This window comes from Arvicola amphibius, chromosome 18 (genome assembly GCF_903992535.2).
Source record: "Arvicola amphibius chromosome 18, mArvAmp1.2, whole genome shotgun sequence".
Lineage (NCBI taxonomy): Eukaryota > Metazoa > Chordata > Mammalia > Rodentia > Cricetidae > Arvicola > Arvicola amphibius.
The window spans coordinates 31,415,487-31,431,294 of NC_052064.1; the positions used below are offsets into that span (position 1 = coordinate 31,415,487).

Sequence of the window (15,808 nt, forward strand, 5' to 3'; positions counted from 1 at the left end):
GTGTATGCATGTGTGTGTGTGTGTGTGTACGTACTTTGTGTCTACTGACACTTTTAAGCAAAAAAGTGCATCTGAAATTTGCTTACCAACACCCAGGAAGCCAGGAGGTGCTAACCACTTCCCACTAAAGCCCCTGGAGTTCTGGCTTATTCTCTTCTATGTACAAACTTGGCAAGTTTCACAATAAAAATGTGTAACCTAGCATAGTGGTACACACCTTTAACACCAGCACTCAGGAGGCAGAGGCAGGAAGAGATCTGTGAGTTTGAGGCCAGCCTGGTCTACGAAGAGAGTTCTCAGACAGCTAGGCTATACAGAGAAAGAAACCCTGTTTTGGGGCCAGGGGATGGGGACTGCATTTGCACTAACAATATCATCTAGGAAGGTATACTAAGTGGAACAAAGGTTGAAAATTAGTTTGATGTCACTTGAAATTTCCCAAGTTTTATAATATAGAGAGCCAAAAAGTTATCTTTTGAGCGTTGGTTTTAAGTATGAAGATAAAAATATCCCAGGTAAATAAATATGGTTATTTGCTGTTAAGGGCACTGCACTCTTGGAATGTGACTCAGCACTACAGCCAACCTAACCTCCCCCTAAACAAGCAGAAAATACTTAAATGAATTGGAAGCCACTTCCAATAAACAAGTCTTGGCACCAGTTACCAAAGCCGTGGCAAGGAACCGCTTGAGTTTGCAGCGCTGATATGACGTGAAATTGAAAAGATGCCGCAAGATTTCCGTGTGTCACCTGCTTGGCACGCTCCATAGGTGCCAGGAAAGTTTTCCTGTTAGGAACTGGGCAGCACTAGCTCTTCCAGAACTTTCTGGGCGGGCAAGCCCCTCCCCTCGTCTCAGGCAACTTATCCTCTCTGGTGACTGGTGCTGCCCAGGACCTGCTGGGAACATCTGGAGTCATGGAGCCCACGGAGCTGCTCTTCTTCGTGAATGACAGGAAGGTGAGAGCCCCGGGGCTGCCCACGCAGGGCAGCCTCCTTCACGGGTGCCTGGTCCTTTCTCATCCTGAGCCCTGCTTTCCCTGAGACCTTGGCGCAGATAAATTTGCCTCACCGACCTGCACACAAAAGACTAAGGGTCTAAGGGCAAGTTTCAGAATTGCCTGAATCCCAGGGCCTCTTCCTTCCCCACATCCCCTTTCCATGGCCATAACAGGATACCCTAGCCCAACCCCTTCCCAAAGAGCAGGGAAAAAGTTCGTTCTTATCCATCAGGCACTGCAAATCCAGCCCTTCCGACCCTCAAAGCCCCGGCTAACAGCATCTTCCAGCCCCGATTCTCAGCTTGTCCAGGGGAGCGATACCCACTTTGACAGGACCACAGTGATGCCCTGATTCAGGCTTCTCCGTTATTTCTCAGAGGAAGCCTTAACTTGTGAAGTCAAAGCAAGTTCCTGGCACAGTACAGCTTGCCAGAGCCAGGCTCTAGGGATCCCGCTGACTGAGGCAGTTTGTTTTGTTTTCCTTGTGTGTACTTTGACTCCTAGGACCTTTACGACTGTTCCAAGCAAAGCCTGTTGCTTGCAGACAGCAAAGTCCCTGAGCATCATTTAAAGCCGAGGTCTGGCAGTGACCTGGCTTACTCGGAATGTTCTCCGTAGACACTGACGGCGCACTGAGGGGGTGGGCAGAGCCCTGCTGTCTGTCCACGTGCCAATGTTCCTCTATTGGGATCACCTGTGGTCCCTGAATTTGGCTATGGGCAAACGGAGCCGCTTCCCTAGCTGGCACTGGCTGACCCTTAGGAAGCCAAGGAAGGTTTAGCACCAGACTTTCATGAGACTGTTCTGAGGCCGTGAGTTGATTCAGACAGTTGTGGGTTTGTAAAGTGTTTTCTTGAAGCACAGGATCTCTCAAATTTAAACGCCCTACGAAAAAATTTGTCATTCCTCCCCCGCTTTATGGTCCTCACATGGGATAAGATGGATCCTTCATGGGCTCCATTAGGACCCCAAGTGACCAGCGTGAGGGGGAGCTAGGCTAATGGGGTGAAAGGGTTGCCTTGCTCCTTTGTGTTTTCTTTTGCATAGCAGAATAAGCACGGGAGTCTTCTGTCCACACTAAACAAGCAGGGGTCCCTTACATGCCTGCGGCTCACCAAGGTAGCCTCATGGAGGTCACTCCTTTATTAACGGGGACCATGCTTCTTACTGCACAAGGAGTGATCATGAATATTCAATCCGTGGTTTTGTTATCAGCCTAACGCATGCCAACCTGTGTTTGGGTTTATGGGATACAGCAAACCACAGAAATGATGAGGCCCCTGCCGGTGTGGAGTTAACACGCCCTGGGGTAACAGCTGACGTCATATAAAGAAATGGAGAGAGTGATGTGTCGGGCGGTGGCAGGCACTGGCGTAAGAACACTGAGATGGGCAGGATCTGATGGGGTGGGTGAAGGGGATGCTTTGGTCTTTTAGAGCAGTGTGTGGGAGGAAGTAGCCAAGCATCCGTGTGGGGAAAGAACATTCCAGGCAGAGAAATCCAGGGGCAAAGGCCCTGGGGCAGGAGAATGTTTCCATGCTCAGAGAATAAACTGTTGGGGCTGGAGACGTGGTCAGGAGCCAGAGTACAGGTGATGCTGGGGTTTAGTTCAGTGAGGCAGCAGCTGTTGAGTCTGACATCTCAAGGGACAGGCAGGGTTGGACATTTGCACATTCACTGTGATGTTAATGCTTGCACACCCTGGGTGCTTTTCCCGCAGGCTGGCAGGGTCCTAGGCAGTGTGAACATAACTCACACCAGCCCTTGCTCTGGTGTGTATCATTGTGTTTCTCTCGCACAGGTGATAGAAAAACATGTCGACCCTGAGATGATGCTGTTACCGTACCTGAGGAAGCCCCGTATCCTTTGCTGTGTGCTGTGAGCGCGTGTGTTTGTAAGTCTGTGAGCCTGAGGGTCTGTGTTTGCGTGTGAGTGTTCCCAATTGCTCAGCCCCAAAATAATCACAGAGAAATTATATTATTTAAAACACTGCTTGGCCCATTAGCTCTAACTTTTTATTGGTTAACTCTTACATTTTAATTTAACCCATCTCCATTAATCTGTGTATCACCACATAGCTGTGGCTTATCTGGTAAAGTTCTGGCATTGGTCTCTGAATGCTCCATGGCTTCTCTCTGACTCTGCCTCCTTTCTCCAAGCATTCAGTTTAGTTTTCCCTGCCTAGCTCTGTTATAGGCCCAGAAAAATTCCTTTATTAACCATTGATGTTCACAGCATACAGAATCTCACATCAAGAAGATATTTGAGAGAGCAGTTAGAAGTCTCCGCTGACAAGATGCAGGTGAATGACTCACTGTGTTTCTAGTGTGACACGGATATTTCATAGAGCATTTATAACATAACATTTTAACATCATACAACATCAGAGACCCACACGATGATGAGGGCAGGTATCCAGTGTGCCCCCACACGCACATTCTCAGAGCACTGCCGTGCGCAGCCTCCTCTTCAGTCTGGCCCTGTTTTTGGCAGACTGAGCTCCAGCTCCATACAAAGGATGGGTGCAATCCCTAACACACAAAAGGAAGCAGGAAATGATCAGACTTAAGCAGCGGCCTTTGGTGAGTCGACATGGAACTTTCCTATGCATGTCTATGATGGTGTTTTGTGCTAAGTCCTGGCTATTCTGGACATAAAGCCATAGAAACCGTGATCTTTAACTCAGCCTCTTCCAGTCCGACTCCCAGGCACGAAGTACGGCTGCGGAGGGGGCGGCTGTGGCGCCTGCACGGTGATGATCTCGCGGTTCAACCCCAGCACCAGGACCATCAGGTACCTGCGGCAGAGCCCAGCTCTGAGCCACCTCTGCGGTCTCAGCTTTATTTCCTCCTCTCTTGGCGACCGTGCAGGGCACATCACCGTGCGGGAAGACCTGTGCGGGCACTGGGGACCCAGGGATAAATAGGAATACGGGAAGGGTGGGGACATGACCTCAGCAGAGCTGAAAGGCGCCAACTCTGCCATCTGGGAAGGAAGGCCAGCGAGAGAGGACCGTGGAGGAGACAGCCGTGCTCGCGCATGCGTAGTGGGAGCCTGGTAACTGCTTAGTGGTCGCGCATGCGTAGTGGGGGCCTCCGAACGTCTCCGTGGTCCACACGTGCGTTCTCCATTGTAAGCCAGAGACCTCTCCATCAGGAAAGGATCAGGCGGCCTCGCTCTCCTGCTCACAGCCACCTGTTGCTTTGTTCTCGCTCTGTATTTATCTCCAGCGCATTATTGTTCCACATCTTCATCTGTTCCCGTCTCTCCCGTCTTCTGGGATATTCCCATCATGCATCTGTCAAACCACCTCCCACATTCCCCACGTTCCAGATGAGGTCTAGGGTCTGAGCAGCAGCCAGGGCTATGCTGGGCCTGCCTTGGCTGGGACACCTCTCCCTGCCTCCCAGCCTGGCTGCCAGCTCTTTAGGGAACCGGAAGTTCTCTTTGGGCTCCTCTCTTACCGATGCTTCAGGAGATCTTGGGTCGCCATGTTATCCTTAGCCCCTAAAGGGGGATTTTGTCTTTATAGTCAGTGAAAGCTTAGCGCGTTCTCTCAGCTCTGCCCATCACGAGCTCCTTTTCTTCGGAGGCTGGGGAGTCTCGTTCAGCTCCGTGCTCTCCTCCACTTTGAGCCACACATCCGGCATCATCTGCTGTTCATGTTCAACTCCTTCAGGTCATCCAGATTTAGTGGACGGATTAATATTCTCACTCCTCCCTGACTGCCCACATGAGTTGATCCTCTTTCCCTCCATGAATCTCTGTCCCCTCCATTCACTCATTCGCGGTCCCCTGATATGACTCTGTTCACCTGTGAGTCCGAACACCTGCAGCTCCACCTACCACAAAGTCAGTCACCCAGGATTCATGTTTATTTATCAGTAGGTGATATATTTTCAGTTATTTGTTTTTATCATATAGAAGCAAACTTCGTATATTCTTTAAATGTCCAAATTTTTCTAAGTTTTCATGATTACCTTTCAAATAATAAGTTCAGTTCAATGACTGTGTTACATCAATTTGAAGCATCAAAGCAAATACCAAGTAGGGGATTATTATTAAGGATTCATCAATACACCTCCTTATCCAAAATGATTATGTCCACGACCATTTGCTTACGATGCATCTACAAGGTGTACTTGCACAATTAAAGAACACGTGTATTTTAAAGTTATTTTTATGTCATCCAGTGAACTGTCTCCCAGAAGAACTCTGAGAGTATTTACCTCTCAGGAGTGGAGGGAATCCCATTTCTGAAGCCTTTATTAATAATAGACATTAGGACATTTGAAAAATATTTATAATTTTATCTGATAAAGTGGTGTTTCTCATTGTTAGGTTCAAATCTTTGCTGATTATCCTGGGCTTTGAACATGGTACCCGTTGCCCATCTGTAGCTGTGGTTAGTGAGTGAGAACATCTTAGGGTTGTTTCCAGTCGGGTATTTTCAGCAGTGGTCCTGTGGGGTGGAGCAGCTCTTCACCTGACGCTACCTCTTCTACTGAAGAGCGACAGCAAACTCACTTCACTGCCCACGCAGCCTTCACCCAGCTCGACCCACGCAGGACGAAAGCGGCTTTAGTTCATAGCCAGTCACTTGCAATTAGAGAGTGTCAGCCCCGACTTGAGAGGGAAGTAATTAGGTTGGTGGAAGCTTCCAGGGATTGGAATCATGAGGTCTAATTTCCATTCTGCCACCGGCTCTCCAGCTGTGACCCTGAATTCCTCACTCTGATTCTAGAACCGTTTCTGTAAAATGCCTATGTGCTGAGATTGAAACACAGACTCAGGGCCTGGGAGGTCACTCCTGCCTGCCTACGGGAGGTGCCCACGGGGCGCTAGGTCCCCTTGTCATGGGATGTCGTGTAGTTTGTCACGTGTGCTTCTCTTTGCATCTGAAGGCATCATCCCGTCAATGCCTGCCTGACCCCCATCTGCTCGCTGCATGGCGCAGCCGTCACCACAGTGGAAGGCATAGGCAGCACCACCACCAGACTCCATCCTGTTCAGGTGAGGCTGCGCCGCTCCCTAAAGGGACTCTGAGCCCCCGAGCCTGAGAGTGGGATGTCTGGGCCCCGCTGCTTGGTCACGGATGACAGTAAAAGTCTCTGGAGCTGAGGATAAAGCTGGGTTGCAGGGATGGATAAGGAGCTGACTTCTCAGGAATGTGCTCTGGAAGACTAGAAAATTACCCTTCCTAGGCAGATGCTGGCCTGACCAGCTTTGTGTCCTCTGTGTTCCAATTAGAGGGAGCTATCCATCTTGTACCTCCCAAAGCCAGAAGGAAACACTAGCCATGTGCATTGACACATACAATTTTTGTTATTGTTGTTGTTGGAAATTGAAAAATAACTTTATTTAAAAGCTGAATTAAAAGTATCAGACTCCCTGCTCCTTCCCAAATGCTGTGTGAGCTTGGACTTGTCAGAGGAAGATGTAAACACGAGAGAGAGAGAGAGAGAGAGAGAGAGAGAGAGAGAGAGAGAGAGAGAGAGAGAGAGAGGTGTAGGTGTGCCCACGTTCATTCCCAAGTGTTAGCATTATCACACTTTTTCCATGTTTTCCAACTTGAACAGGATTCGTTCATTTCTTCCAAGGGTTCCTCTGCTGCAGGGGCTCACACTCTCCCTGCACAGTGAGGAGTCTTTCACAGACATGCAATGTTCCCTCAGCCTGACCTAACAGTCAGTTGATCTGGCGTGCTGCTGGGGTGGAAATCACAAACTCTCTGGCCATGCAAAGCCTCAGAACCACTGTCTGAAGTCCAGCCAAGTAGTTTATGGGGCTCAACCATCAGACTGGCCCAAGGGAAGCCACCTGAGATGTTTGCTTTTGGGGGCCTCCTCTCCAAATTCAGTGAGCTCAAGAATGTCCTGGGGACGCCGCTCTGACTCTGTAGGCCTGGAAGAGAGTGCAAGGTCTGCATTTCTAACCTTTGCTTCCAGGAGAGGATTGCCAAGTGTCATGGCACACAGTGTGGATTCTGCACCCCCGGGATGGTGATGTCCATGTATGCCCTGCTCAGGAACCATCCAGAGCCCACTCTAGATCAGCTGACAGACGCCCTTGGTGGTAAGTATGCTTTCATTTTTACATGGTGATGACAGAAATAGTTGGGTACCTCCAATATGTCACGTGCTGAATTAAATGCTAATTGTAAATTCATTTAAATATGCTTATAAGATAGTTATCATTATTATCATCATCGTAGAAGGAGAAGCTGAGATTTAGAAAAGGTGGTTTATTAGAAATGGTCTCTGTAAGCAGAAGCATTGATTTCTTGATGTCAATCTGCAAACCATCTGGACTTGGTAGAGAGGAATAGGGGCTTTGGATGAACACTCTGAGAAATTTCAGCCCACCATGCAGAGTCCACCTGGAATCTCACTGGGGTGTTTGGCAAAGGAGACAGATGGAGAAGACAGTATAGGTGGCAGGTGTCATGCTGGGTTTGGTTACCATCACTGCCTGTGGGCCCAAGGGGAGAGTCAGCAAAAGATTCTTTAGCAAAAGTAGCTTCTAAGTCATGTGATAGATGCCCTCACCACCACAGAGCAAGGATCAGAGAGTGTCTTTGTGTACAGCTGGAAGTCAGGATGAAATCTACTAGGGATGCTTACTTTAATGACTCTCTCTCTCTCTGTGTCCATCTATCTGTCCGTCTGTCCATCCATCCATTCATTGTCTATCTATCTATCTATCTATCTATCTATCTATCTATCTATCTCTATCTATCATCTATCTATCTCTATCTATCTATCTATCATCTATCTATCTATCATCTATCTCTCTATCTATCTATCTACCATCTATCTCTCTATCTATCTATCTATCTATCTACTATCTATCTATCTATCTATCTATCATCTATCTATCATCTATCTATCTATCTATCTATCATCTATCTATCTATCATGTATCATCGATCTTCATCATCATCATCTCATGTGTGTGTGCATGTGTACATGTGTACATTCACTGCTAATGTTCTGAACACATTTTAAGCATTAATAGCTTCTCAAATTCTATGTCTGTCTGCTGAAATGCTCCCTGGCTCTGTTCCTCTTTGTCTCTTACCTCTTATTTTCCTGTCCAGGAAACATGAGTCTAAGCTTGCTTGTTTGCTTCCTCTACAAAATATTTCAGGGACACTCAGAGCAAACACAGGTAGAAAGGAGTTTCCCAGCACCTAAACTGGATCCTGCCTGATTTCCAGGAGGTTGCATTTTGCTTTAAGGCTGTTGGTGTTATAAACACTGATGATGTATTTTCAAATTTTAGTAGCTTAAGACAAGAGTGTATATATGTATTTATATATGTATAAATGATGAAGATTTGAGGAAATCTCTCAGAGGAAAACTCGATCTTGTGCTGTTTCTGAAATGAGGCCTCAGGAGCTGGGGAAATGTGCTCAGTCAGTGTCTGGCTTGAGCTTCTGAGTTTTGGTCACTATCACCCATGTAAAAGCCTGGGACGGATGGTGGATAACCACTGTCCTGGGGCAGGAGGGTGCATCAGACACCGGAGGACCCCTAGAACCTATTGGCCAGCCAGCTTCCAGGTTCCAGACTCTGTCTCATAAAAGGTGTAGAGAAACTGAGTAAGACACCAACTGTCAATCTCCAGCCTCCGCATGTAATCACACACATGGTACACACACCGACAGATGTGTACATAGAACACACACACACGCATGCACACACACAAATATAATGTGACATCATATTGGGGTTGGAGTAAGGACACAGACCCACTGTGAGAGAAACACTGACCAAATCATCTATTGCAGTCACTTGTGTGTGTAATTGCCTCCAGGTTCAGAATCCACCCACTTTCCCCACCTTTTCTTTACTGTTACAGAACAGCTTTGGTCAACTGAAACTTCCCTCTCTCTGTCTCTCTCCTTCCTCTCCTTGCTCTGCCTCTGTCAAAACTGATAGCTGCCGTGGTAAGTATTAATTCTGAGAGGAATCTTTCTTTTGTCTTTAAAAAAGAAGAAAACCCTTCACTAGTAACAACACGCATGGACCATAGCACAGGATGCCAAGTGAAACAAGCCAGGCCCAGGAGAACAAACACTGTACCATACGGACAACCTGGAGTAGAACAGTAGCAGCAGGGATACGAATGGTGATTGAATAGCGATTACCTGAGGGTGGAGAAGGAGAAAATGAGGAATAAGCAAAGGTTGCAAAGTTTATTATGCAAAAGAAATAAATCCAAGAAACGCAACTTGGTTCCCCAGCTATCCATACTATGCTATGTAAACAGTTGTCATGAGGGTCAGTCTTTGGTTAAATGCCTTCCTCCTGGTTGAATGATTAAATAAATAAATGGCGTGAGGAAACAGAGTGTTAGGTCTGCTCACAGTGCAGACTGGGGGATACTTATCTCAGATACACCAATCACTGATCAGTTGATTAGACACAGGAGGGTCAGTAGCGTCTCAACAAAGTGGCTATTGTTTTGAATTGAGCTCTTGATTGCAACTACAGAACAAGTTTTTGTCTTAAAATCACTGTGTCCTTTGAGCATCTGTCCTAAGAAGAGGGTGTGAGATGTGTCTACAGAGAGTAAGTACAGATGTGAAAATATACTCCAGGACTCTTGGCTAGATATCCCAGGATGCTGATGTAAAAATGAAATCTCAAACACAAGATTTCAAAATTAAGGCGTCAAACAGAGCTGTCTTCTAAGATGGGGTCCTTCACGCCAACATTCACCTGGCGTTCCATGCCTCTGTCCGGGGCCCTTGAGTAACCAGACCTGCTCTGTCTCCTTCAGGAAATCTGTGCCGCTGCACTGGATACAGGCCCATAATCGATGCATGCAAGACTTTCTGTAAAGTGAGTAGAAAGAAATGCATGGCTGAATGCGTTCTTCATGAAAGAAAACAAAGCAGTGTAGGAGCTCCCTGGTGTGTTAAGGCAACAGTCATTTTTACTAACACAGGACCACTTCTTAGCCCAAGGTCTACAATTCTGTGTGTCATTTTATCTTGGGCAGGAGGCTTTAATATTATTGCCTGGGTAGTCAAATTGTGAGCTACTCAATCATTAATATTAATAGAACTACAAAACCTATGAAAGATGTGACTTTTTTCTTTGCTTTTAAACTATTATATAAAGTAAAAAGCTCTTGTGGAATTTTAATACACGTTCCGTCATGGTTGGTCCTCCCCTACCCACCAGAAGGTTACTCCTGCAAGGTCAACTATGGAATCAAAACCTCATAGATAGGATCAGAACAAACTGTCAATTCTTGTTACTATTATTAGTGGTATTTACAATATTGTTAGTATAAATCATTGACATGATTAATGTTTATTGCTGTATGACAGGATTATGTAGTAAGATCTTTATAAACTTTATTAAATAATCACTGGTATTCAGAATTGTGTAAATTTGTTTTCATTAGCGTTACCCTCAATGTGTTGAAGGGTAAATGGTTTTCTTTTACAACACCTTACAGTATTGTTTCTGCAGCTGTAAGCCCCCAGTTAACAGTAGAACCCCCCAGGGAATTTTCATTGGCTTGTTTTGTTTTCCCCCATAGGCTTCTGGCTGCTGTCAAAGTAAAGAAAATGGGGTGTGCTGTAATGGGGATCGAGGAGTCAATGGATTGACGGAATTTCAGGAAGGCGATGAGGTCCGTGAATAGGGACGCTGTCATAAAGGTGTTCCAGACATGAGCAGCCGAGGACCAAGTCTTTGGAAGAATCAGTGGCTGCTGGGGTTGACAATTTCGTCTATGTCAACATGTTCCCTCTCCCATGCCCACTGTCTCCATACAGTCTAAAGATTCAGCCCAGGAGGAGATTGGGGGTGGAGATAGGAGGGTGAGCAGGTCCACGGTGCAGCCGGCTGAGAGGATGCCTTCTAACTGCTCTGTAGCATAACGGAGTGACCGTGTTTGACAACGGGTTGTTTATTTCAGAATAACTAGTAGAATATTTAACATTCTCCACACAAAGAACCAATTCACGTCTGAGATACCAAATGCTAAACATTAACATCTCATGCACGTGTGTGTAATGTCACTCTGCCCACAAATAGATGCAATTATTAAACCAACTGCAAGATAAATAATCTGTTTATAAACCTGTTGCATCCACATGGTCCCTCATTGCTCAAATCCGTCCTGCTCAGATGCTGCTGTCTGTAGGGCAGAAAAGCACTGATCCCCAGGGTCTCTCGGTTGCTAAAGGGCATCTTTAGTGGCAAGAAGCAGAGTGGAGATGGAGACGGAAGAACAATGGCAGGAGAGGCTGGGCTCTAGGCCTCCCTTAGGTCCTCAATGTCTGCCTGCTCCTGCCTGTCTCCTCCGCTGTCCCCAGACTCGAAGGGAACATGTAGGGAGCTGAGGAGCACAGAGGCATGCTGACACCTGCAGAGTTATTAGAGGTCAGGTCTGCAGCAGAATCCTTGGCTGGCAGCTGGGACCATGACCAACCAGCTCCTGGTTGTCCTCTGTTTGTCTGTCTGTCTGCCTTCTTCTGGGGGGAGTGAGGTCCTGTGGGGCCCATTCTGTCCTCAGATGATCATAGAACTAAGCCTGGCCTGCTGTTCCTGCCTCTGTCTCCCAAGTTCATGATTATAGGCACGCGCCACCATCCCTGGACTGTCTGAGCGTCTTTTTCCGGTCTCGTTGCACTAAAAACTTAAAGTAGAGGAGCCAGACAATAATATAGTAGTCACCTCTTGACTACAGATTCTCGTCCTGTAATCTGAGTTACCTGTACTTAACCATATTCTGAAAATATTAAGTGGGAAATTCTAGAAATAATGTAGGTTTCAAAATACATTCCATTATGAATTTCATGGATTCTCTCACTGTGCACACCCCTGGGTCCCTTGGAAGGTGAACCCCACCCCCTTTGTCCAATGTATCCATGCTGTACACCTTACCTGCGCACCTGTAACTGAGCAGTTGCCATGGTTACCAGATTGACTGGCACAGCATTGCAGGACTTGTGTTCAAATAGCCATTGCTTTACTTAATAATGGCACCAAGCCTGTATGTTCATATATGCCAAAGAGTAGTTTTAGGGTACTTTATTTTTCAGGGAAAAATATGTTTAGTACTAGAGTGTGTTGCTAAGATTTGCAGTAAGAATGAATAGGAAAACTGGAGTGTGTTTATGAACCTTCTGAAGTTCAACCTGCCTCTGGTTTTGGGTACCACAGGGAGAAATGTCCCCTGAGAATAGGGGACACTACTATAACTTCTGTCATTTTCTCTTTTTAAAGACAAGTCCAGAACTCTTCTCAGAAGAGGAGTTTCTGCCTCTGGATCCAACCCAGGAGCTGATATTTCCTCCAGAGCTAATGGTAAGGAAGGCAGCTGCTCACTTTCCTGGTGACTTGTCAGGGGGAGTCTTGTGAAAAGCTGAGGGCACAGCTCTCTGACCTCATCAGAGACACGTCACTGCAGCAGACAGGGGTTAATGCAGACTTCACAGCTTGTCCAAGGGCAGAGAATTTGTAAGGTGTTCAGCTCAGCATGAATGGGACATCTACATTACACCCACTCCCTCCACGACTCAGGGAACTTTGAGAAAAGAGGGTGGAATTAATGTCGTCTAGAAATACAGGGTCATTGCCACATGAACTCATTGCCTACACAAGCTCAATCCAGTCAGCATTCAGCATGGAGATAAGAGAGCCTCGCGAGCCCCCACCCTTATCTGACACAAATAAAGGTGGCTGAGGAGGGAGGGTCAGTTTCCTTCAAGGATGTGACCACTTCTAGGTTGTCCTTGACCCAGTGGATGTCCCCGTGTCCGTGAGTCTATGGACATCACACATTGTACTCAGTAGGGTTTGGGGAGAAAAGAGACTTCAGCTGGGAGGGTGGATACTTAGGTTGGAGGAGTTAGGTGGAGGAATGGTAGGGAAGATCATAAAAGCACATGTGTTCATATATGAAATTCTCAAGGAATTAATAAAATTGTATAAGAACAAACTGATGGGCAAATATACAATGCTCACCCGTCATCCTCACCCCAGAGTCCAGAGTGTGAGCCCAGCAGGAGGTGGAGAGGGGAGGGTGGAGCTGCCACGGGGGTGTGGGGTGGGCTTGAGACACAGCTGATGACGTCTGTCAAAGTCATGAGGCACAGTCAATGGGCTTCAGTGTAGACGTGTTACTCCTTCTGTCTATGCAGAAGTTCATGTTGTGTAGAAGGATTTGGCCAAAACGAGCACATTTTTATGTTAGTGAGCATCAAAATGAGTTACTGTGAGTTTCCCAAGAGCCAATGGGAGCTTCAGTTTCCAGGTCTAAACACTGCCCGTCTTTAACTTTGAACTCTGACCCCTGGTGGGGCTCTACTTTATGTCCCAGAATTTAGTTTTTAGATGATATATGTTTCTTTTCTCTGTTTCAATAAAAATCGAATGAGAAGAGGAGGGAATTTGGTCACAAGCTCTCATATCCCTGCTGCCTTGTTCACAGACATTGGCTGAGAAACAGTCACCCCAGACCAGGGTGTTCAGCGGCGAGAGAATGACGTGAATTTCCCCAGTGACTCTGAAGGAACTCGTGGAGGTTAAATTCAAGTATCCCCAGGCCCCCATCGTGATGGGGAACACCTCTGTGGGTATGTGAACCCCCTGGGATGTCTTATGAGGGAAACAAGAATCACGTGGGTGTGTTGTCAGGAGCTCAGACAGGAAACCCAGTGTTGTTCAAGAGATGTTCCAGCATGAGAAACTGCCTGCCCTGTGCTTCACTGGAGCAGAGGCTGGCTTGCTGGTCCCATGCCAACCCAGCAGCAGGGCTAGCCTGGACTTCATAGAGCACAGGCTGGCCCCATGGTAGGCCAGTATCAGGGGTGCCAATGTTCTGGATTTCTATCTGGGGACCACACCAGCTCTCATCCTGAAACTTCTCTGTCTTTCTTCTCTGGGTGCTGTCTCTGTGACTATAATGTGATTTACTTAAAAGGCAGTGTCAGAGCCTTCTCCTTTTCCACATAGGCCTAGGGTGGCTGCCCATCTCTCTGCAGGGCCCCGGGATCTTCTCCCAGTGACATCTGAGTGTGTCATATAGCACAAGTTTTAGGGCTAATCATTCTAAAGAGTTCCCGAGTTTTAGTGGCCACTGGCTCTGCTTATGGTTTGCAATCAACATCCCAATAAAAGCAAACTATTTTTATATTTTATATGTCCCAAGACACTAGGTTAATCATAATTCATTTTTAAGAGAGAAGTTAAAATCCTTTTATTCTAATCCTGTATCTCTTCCACAATCCCTCAGGGCCTGAAGTAAAGTTTAAAGGTGTCTTCCACCCCGTCGTAATTTCTCCTGACAGAATTGAAGAGATGTGTGTTGTGAGCCAGGCCGGTGATGGTGAGTTCTTACCCTCTGTGTTTCCCCGGAAGTGCACTCCCCTGGTCTGCCGCCGAGTCCAGTGATGGACAGCGGAGAGCTGTTTCTAGTGAGACTTCCCAGTTTCTCTTCAGACAGAGCTGGGAAGGTCTGGAGGGAGTCCAGGCAGAATTCTCTGAAGTTCCAGTTGACACAGTCTGAGAAGTCAGACTGTCACTGAGGGACTTTTCTTCCAACTGCAGTATCAGGGAAACTAACAAGGATTCGAGGAGGATCTGGGCCATGGAGGAGAACAGAAGCAGCAGCTGAATGAGACATGCTGGCTGCTCTCCAGAGCGAGGCAGAAGGAAATGCGTGGGGGTTAGGCCTCTGCAGTCTGGCCTGTTTCATTCTCACAAAGGGACTGTGGTTAAATGGCAGTGAGACCCAGCAGTCCTCAGGATGGGGGCTTGGGATGAAGTCCCTGAAATCCAATTCTTGGCGATGACATAGTGTATCTAAGATCTTGGGGTCGTGACTGAGCCGAGTCTTAGTTTTGTGATCTCTGAAGTGAACCTATTAATATCTCGTGGTTGTGTTTACATATGTGGAGGTTTTTTTTATTACTATCAGTATAATATGTGATACTCAGTCACCTTCACACTCTCCACCACCGACTCCACCATCAATCTACGCATCACCGCCATCCCCACGCCACCGGCATCACCGTCACCATCACCACCACGACCGATAGACGCAGCAGCGTGGATCCAATATCAAGATTCCCACGCCTGTAGCTCTGGTCTAACTCTTTGAGGTCATCACCTACCACACGGCATCACTCACGGGAGACTTTATTTCAGGGCTGACCCTCGGTGCTGGCCTCAGCCTGGATCAGGTGAAGGACATTCTGGCTGATGTGGTCCGGAAGCTTCCCGAAGAGAAGACACAGACGTACCGTGCCCTCCTGAAGCACCTCAGAACTCTGGCCGGGTCCCAGATCAGGAACATGGCTGTATGTATTCAGCAAGTCTACTCTGGCACTCGTGTCTTTGGTGACTGTAACTGGTGACTCCTTCCCGTTCTTTAAAAGAAACCAAAAGAACAGCTCTCCGATGTATCACTTAACTTTTATTTTAGTGCTTGTGCTTCATAACTGTGTAACAGAAGTGACAGTGACCACTTTCTATAGTCTCTAGGGGGCCACATCGTGAGCAGACATCTGGACTCCGATCTGAATCCCCTCCTGGCTGTGGGGAACTGTACCCTCAACTTACGGTCCAAAGGTAACAGCAGTTTCTGCTCGGGGAGTTACTAAGCTTGGTTTGTTGCTCTCCCTCTGAGGAAGCAGGAAGTCCTGTGTGGAACATGACTATTCTCTATAACATCTATAATTTCCTTTACCATTCTGAGTCTGAGAAGTCGCTCAGTCTGTCTGAAAACTGTCTCCCAGGGAGGAGGGCTAGGCTAGAGGAAACATTTTAAGATTCTGTCA

The 15,808-nt window shown here is 47.1% G+C and overlaps 1 protein-coding gene across 1 annotated transcript in view; it reads left to right on the forward strand.

Moving 5' to 3' along the window:
- The first annotated feature begins 861 nt into the window (after positions 1–861).
- The window catches only part of LOC119803860 (aldehyde oxidase 1-like), a 53,975-nt gene continuing 39,028 nt past the window's right edge, over positions 862–15,808 (forward strand). Inside the window, 12 exon segments of the mRNA XM_038315299.1 lie at positions 862–958; positions 2,801–2,858; positions 3,696–3,792; positions 5,904–6,012; positions 6,948–7,074; positions 9,787–9,848; positions 10,558–10,650; positions 12,252–12,332; positions 13,459–13,603; positions 14,263–14,355; positions 15,177–15,328; positions 15,506–15,599. Coding sequence (XP_038171227.1) covers positions 917–958; positions 2,801–2,858; positions 3,696–3,792; positions 5,904–6,012; positions 6,948–7,074; positions 9,787–9,848; positions 10,558–10,650; positions 12,252–12,332; positions 13,459–13,603; positions 14,263–14,355; positions 15,177–15,328; positions 15,506–15,599 — 1,153 coding nt within the window. The 5' untranslated portion in view covers positions 862–916.